Genomic DNA, 15832 nt, shown 5'->3' with positions numbered 1-15832 from the left:
TTCCACGGAGCCCAAAAGAGAGCGCTTGTGTCCAGCCAGCAAATGTTTATGGGCAGTGGGGAGGGGTTGGGAAGACCTGTTAGATTTCATACATTAAGATAGTTCAGTGAGCAGAAGTGTTTTAAATCATTCCTCTGCCTCCATTCTGAGCTTACATGTTAAATATTCAAAGGTTGTTACTTTAAAAAAAAAAAAAAACAATATCCTCTTTTTTCTTGTTTCAAGGGTAGGTGCAGCACCTGGGAGAGGGGAGACCATCTCAGCTACAGACATGGACAAAGTCTACCTTCCATCCCCAACATTTTATAATAAAGAGTTGTTTCTTTTTATTTAATGTAACTTTCAGGAATTTAAACACACAAAAAACCACACAGGCTGGAATGGCCACAATTTTGATATCCACAGTTGTAAGTAGGGAACATTCATCCATTTCTCATAAGATTATAAATATTTGATACTGTAAAATGCACATTTTATAAACTTAAAAAAAGGACAAATTTGCTTCTTGCTAAAAGGCATGTGTTCCACCTATCCCCAAGCAGCAGATGGTTATTCACAGACTCTTAAATTACAATTTCTGTTTTTATAGCTTCCTTTTCAGAAGGTTGGCACGAATATGTACAAAGAGAAAGTGTTGGCGCAGTGAAATAAAGAGGTTTAAGGCAAAGAGAGAAATCCACCATCAGTCCTCAGCAGGCAGCCTGCCACTCAGCTCAGCTGAGAACACCCTTGCCACTGTGCTGGCCCCAGGTGGACATTTGGACACCTTTCCCCATACACTAAACAGAAGACATTGTGGAGTTATATATAATGTGTTTGCTTATTTATATATATATATATATATATGTACTTGGTGAGGGATATATTGAATATATTTAATTTACACAGTACCACACCTTCAAAAATAAAATGTATATTTTCTTTAAAAAAAAACAAAAAAAGACAAAAAGTGATAAGAAATGATTATTTACACATGTCCTCTAGATTCAGGAGGATTCGAGTTCCTTTGAAAGTCAAGGTAGCTGTGAACTCCAGAACCCCAGCTTCACACAGGCCTGGGGGGTGCATGCACATGCATACACGAGTATGTACACATACATGTATTTACCATTGAAAAATATGAAAAAGAAAAAAGAGGAAAGAAAAACGGAAAGGAAACCGATGCCAACTCGCTCTGCCAGGCCCCAAGGCTGACCTCGGTGGGGGCTTTTGGGTCAGGGCTGGCTGTCCAGGCAGCAAAGCCTTCAAGCCTGGCCCCCAGGCTCCAAGTGCTGCCCACAGTGGCGGGAGAGTTGGCGCTGGCACATCGCTACAGGGCTGTGGCGGGACAGGGGTCATCCACACAGACGCAGACACACGGTGGCTGCCAGCGCGGCCCTCTGAGGTGGCTGGGAAGAGAGGGTGTAGGAGGCAGGTGTGGAGAGGCTCCCATAGAGCTGCAGGCCTGCAAGGACTTCCTCAGACCTCGGCAAAAGAACTGAGCCCTCTCTCTCTCCCAGAGGTCTCCAGCACCTCGCTGGCTGGTGCTTTCTACAACGCTGGCCAAGCCAGCACAAAGCAAGCCGCAGAGCGCACAGACCAAATAGGAGCTATTTATTCGGTTCACAGTCCTGTGAAATGCAGCAATAAAAATCTTTGGACTTCAGCAAGTTGTTTTAAATTTTTTTCTTTGGGGGGGGGAGTGTCCAATGTCCCATAATGGAGCTTAGAGGATTAAAGGGGGAGGGAAGAAAAAGAAAAATCGGAAACCCTAAACAGCTCCCTTTGCAGAAAAAAAAAATAATAACATAAAATTAGCATAACCTCTTAAGCACAAAAAAAAAAAAAAAAACTCAAAAATATTTCATAGTCAGATTTTTGGATTTTACACCACCTGTAAATTATATGTACACAGATTATTGTAGAACCATAGTTAATACATGGGATTTTCACAGATAATGCTGGTATAATCTTTATACACTGGCCCTTTGTTCACGGTTTTTAAATTATTGCATTGTTTCACGCGGCCCTAGACCTGGCCGGCCGGCCCGCCCACCCTGCTCGCCCTACTCGCTGTCCGACTTGCCCTCCTTGGCTGTGGTGGAATGGTTGTACAGGCCCTGCGCCATGAGGTGCACCGCCAAAGTGTTCTTGTTGCCCGTGGCTTTCTTGATTTTGGCCCGCTTGTTCTGGAACCAGATCTTGATCTGAGACTCGTTGAGGTTGAGCTCCTGTGCCAGGCTCTGACGCCGCTGCTCTGTCAGGTACCTGTTGGTCTGAAACTCAGCCTTGAGCCTCTGTAGCTGCTCAGCAGTGAAGGCTGTGCGCGGTCGCTTGTCCTCTTTGTTCGGGTTCTTCTTCTTTGGTTTTCGGGACCTAGGACCTGGTTGGCGTGGAGGAGAGAGGGCAGAGGTTACTGGCTGCTGGAGTCTACCTGCTTACCCACAAACCACTCACCCAAGCTTGAGAGGTTGCAGAGACTCCAGAGGGTATGGCCAGATCAGTTTGAAGGAACGTGTGTGTGTGTGTGTGTGTGTGTGTGTGTGTGTGTGTGTGTGTGTGTGTGTGTGTGTGTGTGTGAAAATGAGGTGGATTGGCAGATTTAGCTAAAAGGCCTATCACAAACTAGGGGATCCTAATAAAAGCTAACTGAAGGAATGCCCAATCAAAAACTTTGTTTTCTCCTCTCATCCCTTTCCAAGTCTATCCTAGCAAAAGGGGTGAGAGACAGGTGAGAGGAGATGGAGTAAGACGAGTAGGCTAGTCAGTCAGGGGAAATCCTGTCTCCCTCCCTGTGTAACCCCCAACAGGATGCTAAAGGCAGTAGAGTTCACAGGAGAGGCCAGGGCTGATCTATCACCTGAGTCCCCTCTTGTGTGAGGCCTGGTGAGCCCAAGTTTATTGTTTCCTTGAAGGACTTCAATGGAGCTTCACATGCTTTTCTGAGCCTCTGCCATCCCCCCCTTCAGTCCTTCTGTCCAGGAGAGGGACCTGGCTCCTACAGGGTACAGGGTACTGACCTTGGTGGCTTGTCCCTTTCAGTTTCCACCTGGGGCTGCCTCATCAGAAGCAGGCCATCCAACTGACCTTGGGCAAGATCATAAAGTGACCCTCCCAACAGCTTCCCCCCAACGGGTTCTTCGTTGGTCCCACCCCCTTCTCCCTACGGAGTTGCCAGTGTTTGGAGCAAGTGTGGAGGGTGGTGTGGTCCCAGACCTAGCCTTCAAAGGGAAAGGGTAAAGTGGTAGGAGTCTTGGAATAGAGGAATCTCTTTGTCGGGGTCACAGGGTTCATAGGGTGCAGGAAAGGCCAGCCAGGCCACCGGCTAAAACCTGAGACCTTCTTTCTGGGTCTTTCTGTGCAAGGAGAATGAATCAACTTTGGAAACACTATGCGGGGCCCCTCCATTCCAGGCCCTTTCCGCTAGAAGCAGAAGAGGCTAGAGAGGACCGGACCATACCCTTTCGGGGCCAGGACCAAATGCACTTCTCTGCTCTGCGGGGAAGGTGGAGGAAAACAGCGGTTCAGTACCAGACTCCCCCCCATCTACTACTCAGTGCAGTGCCTACCCAGGCGTCAGGAGCGGCACGCAGGGCCGTTGGCGGATGAGGACTCCCTCGCCTCCAGCCAAGCGGATCCTGGCGCTCTTACGAAGGGTAAACCCAAAAGGGTCTTTGAGCACCAGAAGACATCCAGGGCGGTGCAGATCCAACCTCCAGTGTTTTAGGTGTACCCACGGTCACACACACCCGCACACCATACAGTCACCTTCACAGCCATGCTGAGGAGGAGAGAGCACGGGCTCGAGACCCATGGACCTGGCTTACACCCGGCCAGTGAGGCTTCTAGGGCCACGGGCTGACTCTAGGAACCCCAGAAGATACTAGGACAGGAGGGTGACATCACGGGAGAAGCCTGGCCTGCTCAAACCTGACACCTCCCCCCCCCCCCCACCTCTGGAGCGGATCTCAAACTCTCCTCGCTCCCTCCATGGGAAGAAAGAGGGCTCCGTCCTCCGGTCTCCTCCACCCTGGGGTTCGTGTTCTGCAACACTCCAGCCTCCACAAACTCCTATTTCCGAGAAAGGACATCTGAAAACCATACTTTCTGTTCCTCTTCCTGTGAATTCTCTTTTAAAGGGCAAACAATTGGGGGACTTAAGGAAAACAGAACCAAAATCTCAACAAGTACCCTCTGCCCCTACTTTTTTCCTTAAACGCCCAGGAAAGAAATGTTACTTACAGGCAGGAAAGGGGTTTCGTTAAGCCTAGGAAAGCTGCAAGGCGAACCACGCGGGCCATCCTGCAGGATTCCCGGGCGGACAGGGCTTGGCGCGGCCCGGACTCACTCGCGGGCGCCTCACAAAGCGGAGAGCGACTCAAGGCCAGTTGGCTTTGTGAGCCTATATGTTAATTAAATATTAACAAAGGAGGGAGGCGAGAACAATAGAGCAAATTTCAGGTCTAGCCGCAAAAAACTGGATTTCAGCGCGCGCGGGCACACACACACACACACACACAGAGGATGCTGCAAGAAGGCAACTGAGAGCGACTCAGTCTTGCTATGAACATAAGTAAAGGACACCCTTAGAACAGCTGAGGATTGGGGGTGAGCGGGCCTAGCTCAGCTCACTCAGATCACGGACAAATGAAACCCATTGCTAATGGCGCTTTCTACCCGCAGGCCCACTTCTAATGCAGCTGGTCGTTTCTACGAGGTCCTAAAATTTATAAACGAATGGAGAAAATTTGTCCGAAACCTCCTCACACCACCTCTGAAAGTTGTCTCCTTCTCACTCTTGGTAGCATCAGAAAACCCCTGAAGGTCCCTTTCTGCCTGAGGGATGGAGCTTCTGAGATCTTTGCACCTCCTTTAAGCCGCGGGCTTGCAGGATGCTACTACAGGGTTTGCCAGATAAACTGGCAAAGGGGAAAGGGTGCCTCAGTTTTCACTGCTTTCTTGTAGTTTTTCCTCTGATCCTTCGCTGCTGCGGTCACATTAGGCCAAGAATGGAGCAGGAGAGCACCCAGAGTAGGAATAACCAGTTCTGGGGGGACTGTGGGCCTGAGGATGGCAGAGAGTTTACAGGGAGAGAGAGAGAGAGAGAGAGAGAGAGAGAGAGAGAGAGAGAGAGAGAGAGAGAGAGAGAGAGAGAGAGAGAGAGAGAGAGAGAGAGACTATGTGAGAGAGAGACTGAGATTTTCTTTTTTGCTATCCTAAGTCTGTATGTCCTCACAACTGCCTGGCTGCTGCTCTGTGCCGCTTCGGTGAGGAGTGTGTGTCTTTGTGTGTGTGTGTGTGTGTGTGTGTGTGTGTGTGTGTGTGTGTGTGTAGGAGAAAATGAGATTCTTTTCCTCGGTGTAAGTTTTCTGGGAAGCGCCCTTCCTAGCTCCGCTGGCCTCCCCTCAGCGGGCTGGGTCCCATGGGCTCACCTGAAGAAGGCCGGTCGGAGTAGCGTGTGCAGTACACCCAAGCGGGCCAGAGCATGGGCTGCGCGCCCAGGGTGGCGCTGGCCTGAGAGCTGTCGGAGTCGGAGCTCACCGACAGGTCACCGCCGCCCAAGCTCCGGGCCTTGAGCGCTCCATCCAAGGAACCCCCGGGATCGCCGGGTTTTTTAGCACCACCGTGCAGCGATAGCGTCTTGGAGCCGCCTTCTCCATCGGCCGCAGAGTCGCCGACGGCGACGGAGAGCAGCCCTCCCGCGCTGGGTGCGCACGCTGGGTTCGGTCGGGACTCCCTGGCGCCCAGGAGCTGCTCCGCTTCGCCCGCGCCGCCACCTCCGTCTGTACTCCCAGCGCCGCCTTCGCCTCCCCTTGCTCCGCCCGCGCCGGCACAGCAAGTCCCCGCGTCCTTTCGGCGGCCGAACTCAGGCCGCAGGATGTTATCGATGAAGAAGTTGGTGATACGATGCGTGTGCTGGTGGTTGCCTGGCGCCTGTAGGACTGCGGGCAGCATTAGAGCCCGCCGGCGGCCGGTGTCCGAGTCACTCGGGCTGCTGCCGCCGCCCGAGCCGCCGCCGGGGCTGGATTCCGGCTGCCTCTGCGCCTCCGCCGCCATCTCGCCGGACTTGGAATCCTTCTCCTCCATGCTTCACAGAAAATCCCAAACCGCCTCTCCACCGGCCCACCGCCAAAGCGACCTCCGGCCGACCCGCAGCACACAGCGAGCCCCGCGCGCCCCTACCCAGCCGAGTCCTCCGAGAGCGGGAGCGGCGACAGTGGCCAGGGCTGGAGTCCTACAGGTCGCCGGGCGCGCTCCGAGCCAAGCCACGTTCGGATCCACGGAGTGCGTTAGCAAATCACCAGTCTCCCGGCGGGCCGGGACGCGGGGCGATTCAACCGAGGCAGGTCCCGGTCTTCGCGACGCACCCGGCTCTAGATGGTCACCGCACTCCGCCGTGGACCCCGGACACCCGTGCGGCTTTGCGCTCCTCTTGGTGGCCAGCAGCCTCGGGCTCGGGCGCCGCCGCCTCGGCCACCGCCGCGCGCATGCAGGCAGCGCGCCGCCCGCGCTCACCGCCGCTCGGGCCCGCTCGGGCAGCCACCGCTCGGCCGTCGCCACCCGCCGGTCCCCGCCGACCCTCGAGGCTGCGGGACGCGGGCTCTCAGCGCTCCCGCAGCCGCCTGCACGCACATGGAGGGCCGTGGGCCCGCGCTGCGCTCCGCCCGCCCCGGGGCTCCCCGCGCCAGGCCGCCGCCCCGCTGCGGGCCGGGGCGCCCCACGGGCGAGCGGCTGCGCCCCCGCTGAGCCCCGCGCAGCCCCGCGGCCCGAGCCGCATGGGTGAGGGGCGGGAGGCCGGGCGGGCAGGACCTCCCGCGCTCCCTCCCTCCCGGTCCGCGCGCCCTCGCCGCCTCGGCTTTCGCGCGGGCTCGGGATAATTTCAGGCCACTTAGCGCAACCTGAGACACTTTCACTCTGGATTTTTGTTCTTATTTTTAACAGAGCCCCCTCAAGTGACGTCGCGGGCCGGTCTCCTGGACACGTGCCTCGGGCCAATGGCCGCCGCGCCGCGCATCCACGTGATGCGCCGGCGGCAGCTTGGTGACAGGAACCGCCTGCCGCCCCTCCCCCGCCGCCACCTCCCCTCCCCCCCTTAAAGCGGCCGTGTTCAGGGCTCCCGACGCGGGAGCCTGTAACCCAGCCAGATCCGCCACCGAGTCAGCCGTGCTCGCTCGCACTCCTCATCTTCTCTCGGTTAGAGACACTGAGGAAGCTTGTGACAGTCCCGCCAGGTCACTGCCACGCCTAAGTGGACACGCGCCGAAAGATCGTTATTTTTTAACCTTCGTATATTGTTTACGGTGGGGCGAGATCCCACAATTCCTTGCACAAAATGCATAAATAAGATTAAATGAGCTGCCGAGATACAAAGGGAGGTTTGTGACCCGCTTTCCTTGCTGGTGGAGGGGAAAATTGTCACTTACAGCTGACTTTGGTTCCCCGGCAGCATGCAGTCCTAATCGCCAGGCAAAAGCACAGGTACTCCTGCAGTCTCCTACTCTCAGCGTGCTTGCTTGTGCCTGTGCAGGAGACTCATGCATGCGGAAAGATCCCACCCGTGGACAGTGGCCCCTCAGGAACCTCAACGTAGATCTTTATGCGAGAATAAACCATTTAAGGAGTGGCATTAAGTGTGCCATTTAAGGAAGGAGAAATAAAGGGATTATTTTAGAAATTAGTGATAAAACTGCTTAGCCAAACCTCCAAACCATTCATCCCACAAGTGATCCTGAATACAGCTGTACACACACACACACACACACACACACACACACACACAGAGAGAGAGAGAGAGAGAGAGAGAGAGAGAGAGAGAGAGAGAGAGAGAGAGAGACTGACTCATCAGGACTCCCCAACTCCTATACTGAGCCACCAGGCCGCGGATCTCATTACCTTCGTCTTAAAACATCTAAGCTGCCCCCCACCCCCCAAAGCAAGGCTAATTTGAAAGAATAGGGATGGTGTGACAGGGTGGGGCCCCCAATTTGTTTTCTCTTGCTCTTGTCTTTATTTCCCCTCTAAACTTCTCTTTCAGTTGCTGACAGAGTGTCTCTTCTCTACTCTCTCCCCCCACATCCCCCAAGGGCCTTTTAGTTTGCTTTTCTCTCCACTACCAAAATACTGGTTGCTACAGTACAGGCTCACCTGCCCGTTTAAAAAAAAATACGGAAATGTATTAACTTTGAGAAAACCCCCTAGAAGGGCAGCTGAGGGGGCACAAGAGGGCCGACATAATAAAAGTCCTCACAATGCCTAGGATCATGTCAGAGGGAGGTCCCATTCATGCCTTGTTGGGTGCCTGCCTGTTGGCTACCTGAAGCCCAGGTCCTGGAACAGCCAGGTCCTGGTGAAGGGCAAGAATTGGAGCCTGCCGCACCTGGGCATGGAGGCCTGTCAGGCTATCTGGAGGCTGGCAGTTGTGTTTGGACTCGGGTACCCACACCAAGCCATGCCCTCATTGTGTACACACTGTCTACCTGGCAGGGTTCACAGGGGCAAAAACTCCCAAGGGCTGCTCCAGAGGAAGTTAGTTTACACAGACACCCACCCCCAGAAGTTTTAGGCTCAAGTTGCTGGAGGTGGTAGGTATGGGTAAGTGCTGGAAACAGATCTGGTATGTAAGTGGAATGGCCACCCTGTACTTGTGGGGGTGTCTCTTCCTTACTCTATTTTACTCATCTGAAGGGGTCCTCACCAAAGTCTTTGACTAGGAAGATACCTGCTGGGTCCTTCCTAGGTAAGGGACAGACAAGGCAGAGAAAGAGAAAGGAGAAACCTCCAACTCTATCTACCTTCATGAACATGGGACCAGTGAGTGGGTTAGGGAACATCCTTATGAACAAATACATTTGAGACATGAACTGTCTCCAGCCAGAGAATGGATGCTCTGATTTCTTCTTGTCTTCTAAGCTGGACCATGTTAGGAACTGTCAGAGCTCCAAGATTCCTGCACTAATTCCAAGTTCGCTTCCCTACCTGCCCCATGAAAACAATTAGGCCCTCACCTGATGTGTTTTCTCATTTCTTGGTAACGTCTTCCGTGGGATAAATTGTTCCAGCATTAGATAAGCCCAAGGGGGAGGGACTCTGCCCTTTCCCCTGCCCCAGACTCAAATTCAGGTCTGCAACAGAGACCTGAAGAACAGTCTTGGCTGCAGCACCTAAGCTGTTCTCTCTCTCTCTCTCTCTCTCTCTCTCTCTCTCTCTCTCTCTCTCTCTCTCTCTCTCTCTCTCTCTCTCTCTCTCTCTCTCTCTCTGTGTGTATGTGTATGTCCATGGACAAGTCCAGCTAGGCCAAGAACACAGGCGAGTTCTCAGTTTGCTCCCAGGAAGGGAGGGGCTGAAGGTAGGAGCGAGGACGGTGAAGAAAGGATAGAGGAGTGCAACCAGAGGCTACCCAAAATGAAAACTCCAGGAAAGTAGTTACCCTTAAGAACAGGCGGCACGCAAAGGGCAGGGACCCTTTCCAAAAGGCGAAGCTGAGGTGAAGGTGCTTTACAGGGTAGTACACTGGGGTTGGGGAAATTTCCAGTGTTACAAACAGCGTCCCGGCTTTCAGAAGGCTTCTAGTGCATTTGGGGGGGTTCAGTCTGGCCTTTTACATTTTCTGGGATAGAAGTGGCGTTGCTTCCTGGGGGTGCCTTGGAGTACACTTTGCCAGATTTGCTCCACCCCGGCCTGAGATGCTGGAGATGCTAGTAGCGTCCTAGCTCCGGCTCAGACACAGCCTCGCTCGCAGGCTCTATTCAGTGCCCCATGGCCGCAGACCTCCGTACTCTATCAGAGGAACCTGCAGCGGCCATCTGTCCCTCTCGGAGAGTTTCTGGCGGCTCTGGCCTCAGAACACCGTTTTCCTTCTGCGTGTACCAGGGACCAGCAGTGGGCCCGCAAAGCACCCGCTTCCATGGAACTCCGCTCCGTGTGTCTGAAGGTAGCGGACAAAGAGAGGCCTCCAAGGGCAGAGGGGAAAGCGGCGGCGTCCACACAGCCGACTTGGTAACTCTGAAGAGGGTTCCAATTGAAAGCCGCTGCTGCTGCCGCAGATATCGATGCCTGGTTGCATCCAGCCTCGCGGGTTTTTTTGTTTGTTTGTTTGTTTGTTTTGTTTTCCAATTCTGGAGACGAAGTCCCGGGAAGATGACTTTTTCTGCCCTTCTACCTTCCCGCTCTGTCTCCCCTGTTCTAGGTGATGTGCTAACTCCAAGAGATAACGAAAGCAAGCAGCAAAAGCGAGGTCTTCCTTCGTCCATCGCTCCGCAGAGACGGAGACGCAGCTCCAGAGAGCGACATCTCGCCCCTAGCAAAAATCAGGCCGGGTTAGCCAACCCTGCACCCTGGTGGGAGTTGAGGCCAGCATTCTAGGCCCCGGACGTTGGGTGGGAAGTTAGCCAGCATCAAAGAAGCCTCCATCCGTTAGGCAGCAGCTCTCGGCTTCTGATGCTGCCATTGCGACCCACCTTCAGACAAAGGCCAAAATCAAAGACTGGTGGGGAGGACAAGGGCAGTGGACACCGAGGTCAAGGTTTTGTGTCTGAGCTCACCTGAAAGAGGACAGGCCTGCAGAGTATGGTCTAATTTAGACTGGGGCCAGACAAATCTCCAGATAATCCCAGAAAGGAGGTGGTTAAACTGCAGAGATAGGCCTGGGAAGGGGGCTGGGGCAACAGGCCACAATCTACTAGAGCCTTTATCTTAGTGTCCTGGACTTTTTAGGAGCATCCCGCGGGCCTGGTAGACCTGGGTCTGTGGGTTGGTGCTGGCACAGGGTAGGTTCCTAAGCCTGGCACGACGCTGTCCTATCAGCCTGCTACAGCATGCCAGAAACATCTGGGAAAGTGGCATGGCTCAAACAGAGCTCCTTGGGTATCATGGGAAGGGTGTGTGTGTGTGTGTGTGTGAGAGAGAGAGAGAGAGAGAGAGAGACAGAGAGAGAGAGAGAGAGAGAGAGAGAGAGAGAGAGAGAGAGAATCCGCTGAAGGCATCCTTTAGTCCCAGTCCCAGGGAGACAGTCAAGGAGAGCCAAAAGGAAGGTGGGCAGACTTCCAAGAACAAGTGGAGGGATGCAGAAACCACTTTCAACCAGTGTCTCCTGCAAACCACTTCCAGGGAGGATCTCCAAATTGCTTTGCAGGTGCTGGTACACCCTTCCCCAACACCGCCTGGGCTTCCCTGGGTACTCTTCCCTACCAGGAGTCTTGGTTTCTCCTTGGCAAACCTGACTTCCTCAAATTACCTTCGGCTGTCCACTTTCTTGTCGACACTCTGCCTCAGCTGCCCCGCTAGTCTTCATGGCCAAATGTGGAATTTGGAGAGGCCAAACAGGGCCCACTGCTCTGACAGCTAACACCGAAGCCAAACACTTATGCCATGCCCACAGAACTGGGTTCTGGGGCTGGATCTTCCCCACCTGTCACTGAACGATACAGAGCATCTCTTGAGGTGTTAAGAAGTCCAACGGTGGCAGGAGTTCTGCAAATGGCATACAGGAAGAAAGTGGCACCAAGTCTGTACCCTTGAGACTGTAGCCTTGAACTTGGCAGACAAGGTGGCCCTCAAGAAATAGAGTGAGGTCATGCAAAAGGTTTTCCCCTCAATCTCATTATCTGTGGAGACGGTGGATGCCCATTGTCTTCCTCTTTATCTTAGGAGGGAAAAGCCAAGAAGTTCAAAAGAAAATTTTAGTGCAGCTTCACCTCACAGAACCCTCTCTTCTGGCCCCTCCAGTTGGCACAGAGAGGCAGCTTTCTGAAATATTTTAGAAATATAGTGTTATTACTATAAGTACAGGTTTAATGTAACTATCTGGGTGGGGCCAACTGAACTACCAACAGCTATTTGGATACTAAACTCACTGGAGAAGATGGTACCCAAACATCATCTCCTTTACCAAAAGGAACATTGCTGAACTGTACTCATCTTGCACAGACTTGGTTAACTTGAGGGAGAAGAATTTTAAATGAATAAATTAAAATAATAGAATTAATTAATTTTACTCTATGAAATATAAAGTTGTGACTGAACTGTGCATTCAACTCAGCTTTTTACATTTGTCAAACTATTGTGGAATTCCTCTGTGACTAGCGGTTGATAATTTCCTTAGTGTACTTTTCAGTGATCTGTACACATACTTAGATTTGCAGTGTGTGTGTGTGTGTGTGTGTGTGTGTGTGTGTGGTGTGTGTGTGTGTGTGTCCCTGAGCCCAGGCAATTCCAGTGTTAACTGCAGAAGCAAACCCTATCAAAGTGTGGCCATCTTTTTCAAGCACAAAGTCTCAGTCTTGACCTTCATGGACTCACTCAAATGGTCTCCAGTGTCACACCTGTGTTTGCCAAGAGTTTGCCAAGGCCCAGCCTACCCTGGCCAGATGTCCCATCTCACTGCCAGCAGAGATGAAGAGCCAGCCTGTGCCTCTTAGCACGGTCACCTCTCCCTTTACTCCCATCCCTTTACCCCTGGCTCCAAGGAAAGCAAAACCCAGAAACGATCTTCGATCTCTGCTGTCTCTGGGAGCCTCTCCCATGTTGAGATAATTTTATGTCGGGGTGTTTGTGGATTTTGTGCCTTTCAGCAGTTAATCCCATAAGACAAACAACCTCCGCGAGGAAGGCAAGCGTGTGCAACTCTACACCGTTTGGAGAATTAGCACAGTCTGGAGAAAGAAATGGGATATGCCAAGGATATCCCGCGTTTGTAGATAATACCCTCACATTCCTGAGGATTTTCACTCCCCCATCCATCAGGAGCAAGAAATGCGATGTGTCCTAATTAGCTGCCCATTCTCCATCCACAGTCTGCACTGCCAGGGCTGACCTTGGAAGCTTTGAGAGGCCTCTGGGTTGCTGCAGGTGTTGGGCGCCTGGGAGGGAATCCCTCTGGACACTTTCCGCCTAGAGTCAAAAATGTTGGGTCCTAAAACATCGTAACACGTCCACAAGGCAAAGCACAGATTTTTTTCAAACAAAGGTCACACACTTAGAGACACTTAGCGCGCTTTCTGCCTTCTATGCTATATGCAAGTTCAGCGGAGCCTCTGTCAAAGCAGCCCTGACTGCGGCTTGAAAACCCAGCGCAGGATGCTGTCTCTTTGGGTTGGAAACCTTATCGCAGGGGTTTTCTCCTGAATCAGAGGCCAAAATAGATTTAGGTGGAAGTTCCCAACCCCCGCCCCCGCCCCAACAAAAACAAAAGCGGAGAGTGTAGGCCAGGGCTCGAGAGCAGCCTAATTGCAAGCTTGTAACCCTTTGGCTCGGGGAGATTTTTCTTTCAATGTTAGAAACTTCTGGAAAACACAAAACCAAGCGACAAAAAGCGACCCTGCTGGATGAAGGAGAGCTTTCTCTCTAGGGAACCAGGTTCTTGCACTTCTCGGAAGTGAGGGTGGAGCCGGGAAGGGCTGAAGGCGCTGGGCACAGGCCCAACCCTGGGTCTTGGCTTGGGGAACAGGCGGGCGCATTCCCCGGGCCCCGCAGCGGTCCCATCTACAGCGGGAGGAGAGGAGCCCCACTCTCCCTGCTCCCCTCTGGAATGTCTCAGCGTTACAGTGCGGAGCACAGGGCCCTTCTGGCCAGCGGGGAGCCAGACCGCCCGGAGTAGCCATGGCGCAATGGCTATACACTAAGTTTAGCCCGCTGAACTTGTCCAGCGCGCATCAACAAGAGCTGGCTTCGTGCTGCTAGGGTGGATGGCGGTGCGTGTGGGTTGATGAGTCGAGTAGAATCCAGTGACCCAGCCTCGCTTTCCCAAATTAAAAGTCTCTCTAGAGCACAGCCGCTCTTTCCGGTCTCCTAATCCCACTTGCTCCATCTCTCTGCTTTACCCTGTTAGGGAAACCCCCTCTTTGGAGCTTTTAGTGTCCGACTCCTAGGACGACACTGAGTAAGTTTTCTCCAAGAATGGAGAAAATCAAACCCTTGTAGTTATCCACCACTCACTCATCTGCAACAACTTCCTGGGCAAGCAGTTTGAGAGTGATTCCTACTGACTTCAGCGAGATTCGGGGTGGGAGTGGGGAAGGGATGGGCATGAGGGTCTACGCTTGCCTCCCCTGGCTTGAAGCAAGATGCCGGGGCTGAGCCTTCTAGGGAGGAGGAGCTTCAGGCAACGCCACGGCCGGAGCCAGGCAATCGGAACTAAGGACGAAGACACTACTTTGCTCCAGAGCTTTTCCTAGGAGGCAAAAGACAGTTCTCCTCCCCCCCTTCCCCCCAAATCTCGTGCCTTGAAGGCCTAAACTGGAAAGAAAGGATGAGACAGGAATGAGACACCACCTCTCCTGAGCTCCCCGCCCCCCCCGCCCCCCCCCCCCCCCCCCCCCCCGCCCCGGCACATGGAGGGACCGGTAGGCGCGGATCTGTGAATGAACCGCTGAGCTCTTCCCAGTTCACAGATCAGAGGGCTATGCTCGTCCCACCGACGTGGTCCAATGAGCGGCTGCAATAACTGCTTAGCGACAAAGTTGGGGCCACCGTGAGGACCCCGCGGTGCTGCGCTGCTGGGCCAGATAGCAGAGGGGGCCGAGCAGAGATAGCAACTTCAAAGTCTCTTGTCAGGGCTCAGTGAAAGAGTCTCCCTCTAGGGTGGCACAGTCTGTTGCCCCACCCACCTGAAAGCTAGAAGGCTCTCCACACGGACCTTGGTGTCACAGCACCCGCTGCACCCCTCCCCCATTCCTCACCCCCACTGCACGTCTTTGAATTCTGGAGATCCCGGATAAAAGGCTTATAGCTTGTGACCTGATCCGGCTGTTTCGGAAACGAAGGTCTTCACTCCTAATAGCTGGCCCTCATCACAAAGTCGCACCTTTAAAACTAACGTCATTGATTGCCTCTCTGGTGTCCTCCTCCTGGAGGAGAGGACACCCACACGGCCCCTGCTGCAGACACCTCCTCCCCACCTCTCTTTTAGCTGAAGGTCCTGCTGCCGCTTTAGAGAGGAATCGATCCGCTTATCGACCAGAGAGCGCGCGCAAGCGCGTTACCAGGCAGGACTGTCTCCCTGGCTAGTTGGGTCTCAGTGGTATCTCACACCTGGGAAGAAATGTCTCCCTCGTAGTAATTGCCTCCTGAGCACCCTAGCATGCAAAATTTAAGTTTGTATGCTGTTTTCCTAAAGAATTTTGGAGAAGGGGAGGCAGGAGAGTGGGGAGGGGGGGTGAGGAGGGAGAGGTCAGAGGTTAGGAGGGATTACGGATCGGTGCCCCTTCTCATCCTCAGTGGCCCAGAGGGGAAATCACTGTAGCAAGGGACCGGACACCACGTTAAAACGCTATTGTTTGGGAAGAAGGACTGCCATCCAATGAAGACACAAAATAAAGTCTAAATGACTAAACATCTGGCTGGATGGTATGGGGAAGAGGGACCTAGGCGGAAAGGTATGGACAAGGAAACCCACAGGCCAGGACATTATTTTCTTTCCCTTGGACCCATTATGGCAAGCTTAGCTCACAATGTGGGAATGGCCATTCTATCCAGGATCGAGCAATCAGGCCTGGTTAGGGCTTTGCTGGGCTGGGAGGCAGACGACTGGAGCTTGGCTATGCCCCGCCCCATTTTCCAACATCCCCCACATTTAAAGTCTTTCAGCCTGCTAAATCATTTTCCTTCACTTCCCCAGCCACGGAATGGATCAAATGCCGTGGCAGCAGAAGGGAAGGCAAAATATGCAAATTTGATGTCTCCTCCTGAACTTGACCACTTTCCCCAACCCACTTCTGTCATCCGAGAAGGGGCGGGCCCTTGAACTTCCAGCAGATCTCTGCCCACCCGTCTCTCTGAAGCAGCTGCAATGTGGAGCTGTCTCTGAGCCTCCCCCTAGAAATTTTAGTGGGAATTTGAGTTCGGTCCCCTAGCCCCC

At 53.3% G+C, this 15832-nt stretch overlaps 1 protein-coding gene across 1 annotated transcript; it reads right to left on the bottom strand.

Moving 5' to 3' along the window:
* Window positions 1-376: 376 nt before the first annotated feature.
* On the bottom strand, window positions 377-6472 carry En2 (engrailed homeobox 2). The gene is made up of 2 exons (XM_034518741.2): window positions 5412-6472; window positions 377-2362 (listed from the first exon to the last, which is right to left on the bottom strand). The coding sequence occupies exons 1-2, from the start codon at window positions 6064-6066 to the stop codon at window positions 2046-2048; spliced, it is 972 nt and encodes a 323-aa protein (XP_034374632.1). The 5' UTR covers window positions 6067-6472; the 3' UTR covers window positions 377-2045.
* Between the last annotated feature and the right edge of the window lie 9360 nt (window positions 6473-15832).

The sequence above is a fragment of the Arvicanthis niloticus genome, chromosome 15, assembly GCF_011762505.2.
Source record: "Arvicanthis niloticus isolate mArvNil1 chromosome 15, mArvNil1.pat.X, whole genome shotgun sequence".
Classification (NCBI taxonomy): Eukaryota; Metazoa; Chordata; class Mammalia; order Rodentia; family Muridae; genus Arvicanthis; species Arvicanthis niloticus.
Note: the sequence above shows the minus strand (reverse complement) of the source record. Positions and strands in the feature narration are given on the sequence as shown.

Bases quoted from the DNA above. Each gene is read 5' to 3' on its own strand.
- En2 (XM_034518741.2), bottom strand. From the start codon at position 6,066: ATGGAGGAGAAGGATTCCAAGTCCGGCGAGATGGCGGCGGAGGCGCAG. The intron at 2,363-5,411 runs GTGAGCCCATGG...CACGCCAACCAG, and splicing joins CTCCGACCGGCCTTCTTCAG to GTCCTAGGTCCCGAAAACCA.